Raw genomic sequence first — 9577 nt, 5'->3', positions numbered from 1 at the left:
CCCCTCTGCTCCCGTCTCCCCTCCCCACCCCCGGCTCATCCACACCCCCTGACCTGGTGGTTAGTGTCGGGTCCATTTCTTTCAGTGTCTGCAATGAGAGGGGGAGGGGGAGATGTCACCCACTGCCCGAAGCTCCCACCACCCGCGCTGCCCACCTTCTGCTTCCCACACACCTGTGTGCTCTGACGGGGAGTCCAGACCTTGCTTCTCGGCCTCCAGGGGCTTAGACATTCTTATTTCTGGGACAGAGGAGTATAGAAGTGGGTGAGGAAGGGCAAGCTCCCGGCCCTTCCTCCAGCACCACCGCAGCCTCTCCCCAAACCCCTCACCCCCTGCCACCTGGCAAGCGTCTCTTTCTGGGAGACATGCCCTTTGTCCGTGGCCTCTGCCCTTCGCTGGGAGGACAAGCGAGGGGCCTTCCGGCCTTGAGGCTCCTGCCTGATCCTTTCCACCCTCGGAAGGTGCACAGGGAGGGCGGCCCCGGCAGGCTGCGGGGCAGGGCAGGATGTAGACTGTGGTCAGGGGTCCTGAGAAACCTGGCTGCCCGGCCGCCTGGGAGGAGGTTGCCGAGGTTCCAAAGGAGAGGCTCAGCCGCGGCCTCTGCTCAGGCACCGCCCAGGCACCAGGGCCGTCCTGCCTCACCAGGTTTCAGCTGAGGCGTGTTTTCCACTCTGAGCGGGGCCTGGGGGATGTGACAGGACGGCAGCATCCCCAAAGGAGCGCGTCTTAAGATCCCCGGTGTGATTCAGCGCCGGGCTCCCCGGCCTTGTATTCGTGCACAGGCGCACCAGAGGGGCAGCCCCACTCTGATCTCAGTAACTCCAGCTCCAGCTCCTTCCGGCTCTGCCCCCGACCTTGTCCTCAAACCTAATCCTAGACCTCACCTGGGCTTTCAGTCTTGAATTCCAACTGCACCCCCAAGTCCCAGCAAGATACCTGGCCCCTAAAACGCAATCCTTTTCTATAGTTCTGTAGACCCCGGAAATGAAGGGAAGTATCCAGGGGAGGTGGCACCAGGGAACACAATGCAATGGAGACCGTGCCCCGTCCTAGCTCTGATGCTGGCCATGGAAGGCCGAGTGCTTACCGGTGCCAAGCACAGGCTGAGTGAGCCTCCAAACGCACGCTAGTAGTTGGTGCTAATATCACCCCACTCTCACAGGGAAGGGAAGGAGGCTCTGAGGGGGTGTCACCTCCCCAAAAGCAGTGAGACAGTAGAGATTGGACCCCAGCCTCTGTGGCTCCAGGGTTCCTGCTTTTAAAAAATATGTTTTTATTGATTTCAGAGAGGAAGGGAGAGGGAGAGGTGACAGAAACATCAATGATGAGAGAGAATTATTGATAGGCTGCCTCCTGCAGCCCCACACTGAGGATCGAGCCTTTGCTGGGGGCATGTGTCCTGACCAGGAATCGAACATTGAACCATGACTTGGTTCATGGGTCGCTGCTCAACCACTGAGTCACGCCAGCCGGGCAGGGTTCCTGCTTTTAATCAGGGCTGCTGCAGGCTAATGACTTCCACCCACCTCACCTCCAACAGTCACCCCACCCAATCTCACCCTGACACTGACTCCAGACCAATCCTTCCTGGTTCTAGGCCCCCACCCCCACCCCCTCACCCCAATTCTGGGCTTCTGCCTGACCCATTCTCAATCCCCTTACCCACCCTGGACCCCAACTCCCATCCAAAGAGGCCAAGACCTTTATTTGGACTCGATTCCCAAATTGGCCTCAGACCGTACTCATGACCCTGACTCAGATCCAAATGTGTCTCCCACAGTCACTCCAAAACCCACCGTGATCCCACCCCATCGAAGGAGCTGTCCAACTCCAGTGTGCTCGGCACCGATATTTCAAAAAGGCCGGCTGAAGAGAGAGCAGGGACAGCCTCAGCAACGGACAAGTCCAGGAATTCTGCAACGGAAGATTACTCGACACGAAACGTCACTCGGGTGTAATATTCCTGATTGAAAAGCCAGGTCACACCCTGCTGGTGGGAGTGTAAAGCGATACGAGCACAAGTCAGGGCAGCTAAGAGGGGGCCCCTCCTGCAACTCCGCACGTCCACTCCCGGCCTCCCGGCCACCGATGCCCACAGGTGCACGTGTTCCCAGCAGCCCTTCGGGAAAGGCCCTGAACTGGAAAGAACCCCAGGGCAGTGGATCCCAACCTTGGCTGCACATTAGAATCACCTGGGAATCTTTTAAAAATCCTGATTTCTGGGCCTCATCTGCATCAGGAGTTTAAAAAGATTCCCAGGTGATTCTAATGTGCAGCCAAGGTGGAGAACCACTGCTCCAGGGCCTGTCAACAGGGGAACGGGTCAACAAACTGCGGTCTGTCCACACAGGAAATACGCCGCAGCAGGGAAAGCACACGCTCCTGCATCTCAGACCGCCGGATCTCAGACCTGATGCCGAGGGGAGGACGCCGGACACAAAAGCGGATAGTAGGACTCCAGTTACCCGAAGCTCAGAAAGGGGCGAGATGATATCCGATGATCAAGGTCAGACGGGGGGGTACCTTTGAGGGGTGCGGCCGGGAAAGGGCATGATGAGGGCTGAAGGGGCTGGAAAGGGGTGCATCATGACCTGTGGGAGCTGACGTGAGTTTGTACGCACGTGGAAGTTCTTCAGGCTGTACCCTTAAAACCTGGGCACTTTCCTATGAGTATGTCATGTTTTCACAAAAAAAGAAAACATTTCAAAACCAAAAAAAAAAAAAGAATAAGCCAGCACATAGTCCTATTAAAGGTGTAGGTTGGTGAGGGTGGGGTGGGCAGCGGGTGCCCAGGACGGTATGGGAGCTCGGGCCCTGGGCACTGGGGACAGGGCACCGAGTGGCCAACATCCTGAGACATAGGAGGGCACAAAGGGAGCTGTGGTGAGGCCCTGCTTCTCAGCCCTTGGCCCTGCTCCAAGCAACAGCTAACCCTCAGGCAGCCCTAAATTCCACCCCTCCTAGCATCCCTGCACCTCTGCCCAGCCCTGTCCCCTCCCTCCAGCCAGTGTCCACAGCGCCCCAGGGAGATCCCACATCCAGCGCTTCCTGGCGCTGAACCCTCCCCTGGCTCCCCGTCTCCCCCAAGAGCCCAGGCTCCTTGGCCTGGCATTGGGGTGTGGCCCCTGCTACCCTCCACTGCCATCTCTAACCACTCAGGCATCATGCTCTTCCACCACTAGGCACTCCTTCTGCTTGGGCTTCTGCTTCACCCGGGGGGGGGGGGTTCAGACCTTGCAGGTTGTCTGCTCCCCGCCTGGCTGGTGGATGCCTCTCCTGCCACCGCCCTGGGCAACCTCTGACCTCACCTCCACCCCAGAGAGTCTGTGCTCCTCCTTGGCCTCTGCTACGGGCTACATTGTGTCCCCCAACATTCATATGTCGAAGCCCTAACCCCCAGAACCACAGAATGTGACTGTATGTGGAGAGAGACCTCAGAAGAAACCAGTCTCGTTAACATCTTGACCATGGACTTCTAGCTTCCAGAATTTTTTAAAAAATATGTTTTTATTGATTTCAGAGAGAGGAAGGGAGAGGGAGAGGGAGAGGAGAACATTGATGCGAGAGAGAAACATCGATTGGTTGCCTCCATCACACGCCCCCTACTAGTGATTGAGCCCACAACCCTGGCATGTGTCCTGACTGGGAATCGAATTGTTGACCTCTTGGTTTCTGGGTCAGTGCTCAACCACTGAGACACACTGGCCTAGTAGCATCTAGAACAGCAGTTCTCAACCTGTGGGTCATGACCTCTTTGGGGGGGTCAAGCGACCCTTTCACAGGGGTCACCTAAGACCATCGAAAAACACATATATAATTACATATTGTTTTTGTGATTAATCACTATGCTTTAATTATGTTCAATTTGTAACAATGAAATTGGGGGTCACCACAACATGAGGAACTGTATTAAGGGTCGCGGCATTAGGAAGGTTGAGAACCACTGGTCTAGAATTTTGAGAAAATTAATTTCCGTTGTTTAAGTACCCAGTCGTGCTATGTGTTACAGCAGCCCCCAGCAAACTAATACCGCCTCCCAGGCTGTGTCTTCCCATTGTCCGAGCCCCGAGCTCACAGGGCTGTGGCCACCTGTGTCCCAGTCCCTTCCCGCCAGACCAGGATGCAGAGTTAGGTCTGACTCATCACTGGCATCATCCACCAAGAAAAACAGATTATAAATGCTTGCTGATGTCCCTCCCTGCAGCTCTGTCTCTTACTTGTCCCTGCCTCTGTCCTCCTGTCTCTGCCATTTAACCAAATTTCCTGAGACCTTGTCATGCCCTGGTCCCTCTGCCTGGAACACTGTCTACCTGGCGACCTCCTACTCATCCCTCAGGACCCAGCACAAGTTCCATCCTCTATGAAGTCACCACTCCCGATGCCTTCAGATAGCTCTCCCCTCCTCCCTCCGTCCTGACCCAGCATCTCTTTATCACTGTCCTAGAGGCTGTAGCCACTTGGGCCCCAGTATGTCTCCCGCATCAGACTAGGACCCCCTCAAGGACAGTTCTATGGTGTTTTTTTTCCCTGGGCAGATCACAACACCTCGGCATCCCACAGAGTAGGCTTGTCACCTTAGGGGTAACTTTTAAAAATATATATATTTTATTGATTTTTTACAGAGAGGAAGGGAGAGAGATAGAGAGTTAGAAACATCGATGAGAGAAAAACATCGATCAGCTGCCTCCTGCACATCTCCTACTGGGGATGTGCCCGCAACCCAGGTACATGCCCTTGACCGGAATCGAACCTGGGACCTTTCAGACCGCAAGCCGACCTCTATCCACTGAGCCAAACCGGTTTCGGCTAGGGGGTAACCTTTACCCGCTCAAAAATTCATCTCACATTAGCAGCGAGGATTCGGGCGTCACCCCAAATCATTAATTTGGGGGGGACAGGTCTGTCTTATCTTGGGGTGCCTGACACCGCCCAGTATAAGATACGTGGGTCCAATAAACAAGAGTGGCCCTAAGCCCTGATCTCCCTCCTCCAGGCCTTTGCCTCTGCTCTCCCCCCACCCGGGGCGACCCTTTCCTTCTCTAGCAGCAAACTCCTGCTCCCCTTTAAGGCCCCAGCTCACATGTCACCTCCTCTGTGAGGTCCTCCCTGAATGCCCAAGTGTTTAGTGTCCCTCTCATCTGGGGTGCCCCTGCCCCTAACATACCCTGACCACCTGGGCAGCAACTCTTAGCCCCAGACTGTGGCCCCAGGCTGCAGCCATCGCTACTCAGGCTGGGACCGTATCTTCGGAATGAAGACATACATGAAGGATTCTCGGAGGGACCAGGACCCAATCCTGTCCAAACAAGGCCCTTGTGTCCCTGCTGCCACCTGACACCTGGACCAAGCTCTAACCTACACCTTTAGGGCACCCCCTCTGCAGGGACAGTGGCTGAAGGGGCAAAAGCGGTTTGAGGGGACATTTCCACCTCTCTGATTCCTTCGTTGTCCCTAAACCGCCCCCCCCCCCACTCCGGCCCCGCCACACACACACCACGGCACGTAGGCTGGGCCAATGGCAAAGTGGTCAGTGCTGCCCTTCAGCCAGGCCTCGCTGGCTCGTTTCCTCCAAGGACGAATAGGGGCTCCATTTCAACCAGGAACCCAAAGCCAAACGAGGACCTAATGGAGACCGGAGGGCACCGACAAGCCCATCAAGAGGCCACTGAGCTGCCCACCCCGCAGGCATTCGGCACCTGGGCCCAGGCAGGGCTGCCCCCGCCCTCTCTCTTGGCTACAGAAATACTAATGCTATTCCCACACCAGACAAGATTTCCCTGGGACAGGGTGCAACCTGAGTATCAGGTTTTTTAAAATATATTTTTATTGATGTCAGAGAGGAAGGGAGAGGGAGAGAAAGAGAGAGATAGAAACATCAATGATGAAAGGGAATCATTGGTGGGCTGCCTCCTGCATGTCCCCTACTGGGGATGGAGCTCACACCCCCAGGGATGTGCCCTGACCAGGAATCGAACCATGACCTCCTGGTTCATAGGTCGATGCTGAGTCTCACCGGCTGGGCAGTATCAGATTTTTAAAAGGCCCCTTCCCTGTGATTCTCACGCGCTCCCACCCCTGGAAACTTCTGACGCCCCACTCAAAGCCGCATTTGCACACAAAGTTCGGCTGATTACTTATGGCCGTCCTGCCCTTCTCCCCTCCCAGGCAGTGTGTAACTTTTTAGCCAAAAGGGAAACGCGGGACAGATCCTATGGGCCCCTTGTTTCCCACCATCCAGAGTCAGACCCACCCAGGGTGCCCACACCCCCTGGCCTCGCCCCGAGCGATGGCCCCAGGCCTAGAACTCTGGCTGCCCTCCACTCCTCACCCTCCCTCGCCCCTCCCACCCGACTTTCACTTCTCCTCTGCATTTCCCCCAGCCAGTTTTAGCAGACTTGGGTCAGCTTCTCGTTAGCACTTACCGAAAATGGGGCTAAATATAGAGGGCCCTAGGGCTGCCCCTCACCCCTCCTGGCCCCGCTTGGCCTGTCCCCTGGGTCCCCTGCCTCCACAGCCTGCTTCAACCAAAGCTTGGCCTGGGAGCCCCTTTGGGCTGGGTCGGTGCTGCCGGGAACCTCTGCGGGCCAGCTGGCCTTGTCCCAGCCTCTCAGGAACCACACCTCACACCCCCACACCCCCACAGCTGTCCCTGGGCAGCCTCAAGGGAGTGGATGCTTCTGAGCTGTCAGGAGGGAGGGATGGAGATACGGGCAGACACAACAAGAGATGTGGCCCCACAGCTGTGCTGACAACAGGCAAGAGCTGCCACAGCACACACACCAAGCAGGGTCCCAGCCACACACAGAGACCTGCAACACACACAGGGTGTGCACAGACCCCAGACAGGCATGTGTGCAGATGAAGACAAAGGCCCAGACACAATGACACGGGCAGATATGCAAAACACACCAGACATGAGTGTGCACACCTGCACTTGCTTATACGCACTCACACACCGAGACCCATTTGCACAGAAGGTTTGGTTGGTTGTTTAAGGCCATTCCACACTTACACAGAGTCACTCACTGACAGACAGACACACACTCACATCCAGGTCACTCAGACACACAGACAGACATGCACACACATCCAGTCACTCAAACAGGCACACAGACAGACATGTACATGCTCACCATTCAGAGTCACTCAGACGGATACACACACACAGATGTTCATACAACTCACACCCCAGAGTCACTCACAGACAGATATATAGATAGATACAGATGTGCACACATTCACACAGCCAGAGTCACTCACAGACAGATGTGCATCCACAGATACACCCAGGTCACTAAGCTAGACACGCATACACAGACGTGCACACACTCACACACCCGGAGCCACCTCAGCCTGGGAGATGGCCGGGGTGGACCTCCGAACTTAGTCCACGGATGTGCAGACCAAGACCAGGCAGCATGAGTGATCTGCCCCAGGTCACACAATGTATTGATTCCTGTCGAGGTGGGGGGACCCAGGGCAGGCCTCCCGAGCAGGCCAATTCAATGAGAAATCCAAGTAAAGGGTCTAACCCAGTGCCTGGCATGTATAGGACCCCCATTCAACCCCATTCAGGGATTAGTCAGTAGAGAGCAAACGGTATGTGTGTGCAGATGCCCTGGACGTCTGTGTCCACAATGTACACGAACATACATACATGATTGCACATATGATCACTTCAATAAATAATCACGTGATCCCGAAAGGTATCTTCCTTCCATCTTAATCCCCTCCCCACCTTTTTGCCGTGCTCACAGCCACTCATCCTTCCCATGTCAGCCCAGACATCCCCTCCTCCAGGGAGTCTTCCCTGACACCCCACAGACCGAACTGGACAAGTCTTCTGGGCTCCCACAGTCCCCTGTGCCTCGGCCTCCCAGCCCTGACCCTCCTCCCCCGTGCCTGCTCCACTTCCCGGTGACAGATCTGTCTCTCCCACTGGACGGGGGACTCCAGCGGTACAGAACTGAAGCTGCCTCCCAGTTGTATTTCCAACATCCAGCACAGAACCGCCGAATAAATACATGTTGATGAAGGATCACACACACCGATGCACACAGGACGGCAAGCACCAAAGCAAGGCTCATCCCCACAGACACCCGGGAATGAGACACATACCCACAGTCGTGCCTACATGGTCACAAATAAAGCAATCACCCAGGGTTCCGGGCACTGTGTTAGGCACTGACGTGTATTACCTCCTGTAAGCCTCCCATCAGCACCCTCATTATGCAGAGATACTATCATTATGCAGAGAACGACACATTACACCAAACGAGGCAGCAAACCCACACCGCCTCGTGCAGTACCTGGGGCTCAGTGTGCACTCAGTCAACTGACATGGGGTGGGGGGCAGTTACTAAGCACACGAACATGTAACATTTTGGGGGTGGTAAGTGCCACGAAGAAAAGACGAAGCGGGGCAAGGGGGCTGAGACGGGCGGGATCAGTTGCCAGCTCAGATGGGGAGGTCAGGGAAGGCCTCCCTGAGAAGGTGACAGCTGAGGCCAGTGAAGTGAAGAAGTGAGCCCAGAGGTCACTGCTAAGGTGACCCCTCCCGTGGCACACACCACAGCCCGCACTCTCCCGCACACGCGGACGCACGGCAATCACACCCTGGAGGCTCGCCACTACCTCTCACAGACCGCACACTCTCAAGCCCAGCAAGTCGCTCAGCCTTCCCACCCATTTGCAGCCCTGGCTCCTGTCACCCACCCACTGGTCCACAGAAGAGCCCACTCCCAACCCGGCTTGTGTCCCTCCCCGGGAGCCTTGGGGACAGGGCGGCAGAGATGGGGCGAAGAGGTCGGGAGCCCCCAGGTGTCTTCTGTGGAAGGGGAGACGAAAAACGAGCTGGAGGGGGACCAGGGTGGGAAGGGGAAGCTGCTGAGGACCAGAGCGAAAGCACAGAGAGCGCAGGAGGAAGGGCAGGGCCGGCCCAACCCCGCGGAGCTGCCCTAACTCTGCGCGGCGGCGCGGGCCTTACCTGGAGCCCCCATGCTGGAGTGAACCGTGCTGCCCGCCCCGCAGGGCTGGGGGAACAACTGTGTCACCTCCCGCCCTCTCTGGGGGCCAAGTCCTCTCTGCCGGAAGTCACCCCGGGAGGAAACCGCAGGGTCCGCCCCCTTCGGAAGGGAAAATACCCTGCTGGAAGGCCCACCCCTGCAGGCAGCGACCCCAAGTCAAGTCTGTAGGGGAAGTGGGGGTGTGGTGGGGGGCGGCACGGGGCAGGCTGGAAGAGCTGGCTCCCACAGCGGTGCCCCCGGAGGTGCCTGCACAGCGCCCCAGCCCCGTGCTGCCTCCAGGGCAGATCTGGAATAGGGCGTGTGGGCTGGGAGAGAAGGTGGGCCCGTGACAACACCACTGAAAAAAGGGCTAGAAGCTTTATGGGGGCGGGGGGGCGGTACAGGGGGAGAAGGCTTTCCCAAAGTCAGGCCCTGCAGCTCGCGCTTGACAAGGGTCATCTCTTGCGCGATCACTATTCGCCCCTTTCACAGAAGGAAAGACTGAGGACCAGGGAGCTGGGGTGGCGTCACTGGAGCGCAGAGCCGAAAAGCGCGGCAGGAGGAGGCGTTCC

General features: G+C 56.8%; 1 protein-coding gene across 1 annotated transcript in view; it reads right to left on the bottom strand.

The window, feature by feature from the left end:
• POU2F2 (POU class 2 homeobox 2) overlaps window positions 1–9464 on the bottom strand; it is a gene marked incomplete at its 3' end in the record, with an annotated part of 53191 nt that extends 43727 nt beyond the window's left edge. Inside the window, exons 1-4 of the mRNA XM_006761084.1 lie at window positions 9408–9464; window positions 8987–9125; window positions 174–239; window positions 54–88 (exon numbers count right to left, since the gene is read on the bottom strand). Of these exons, the coding sequence (XP_006761147.1) occupies window positions 54–88; window positions 174–239; window positions 8987–9125; window positions 9408–9464 (297 nt within the window). The remainder of the gene's footprint in view (window positions 1–53; window positions 89–173; window positions 240–8986; window positions 9126–9407) is intronic.
• Between the last annotated feature and the right edge of the window lie 113 nt (window positions 9465–9577).

The sequence above is a fragment of the Myotis davidii genome, unplaced genomic scaffold (assembly GCF_000327345.1).
Source record: "Myotis davidii unplaced genomic scaffold, ASM32734v1 scaffold1577, whole genome shotgun sequence".
Classification (NCBI taxonomy): Eukaryota; Metazoa; Chordata; class Mammalia; order Chiroptera; family Vespertilionidae; genus Myotis; species Myotis davidii.
The sequence above is the reverse complement of the archived record's forward strand: the minus strand, read 5'-3'. Positions and strand labels throughout refer to the sequence as shown.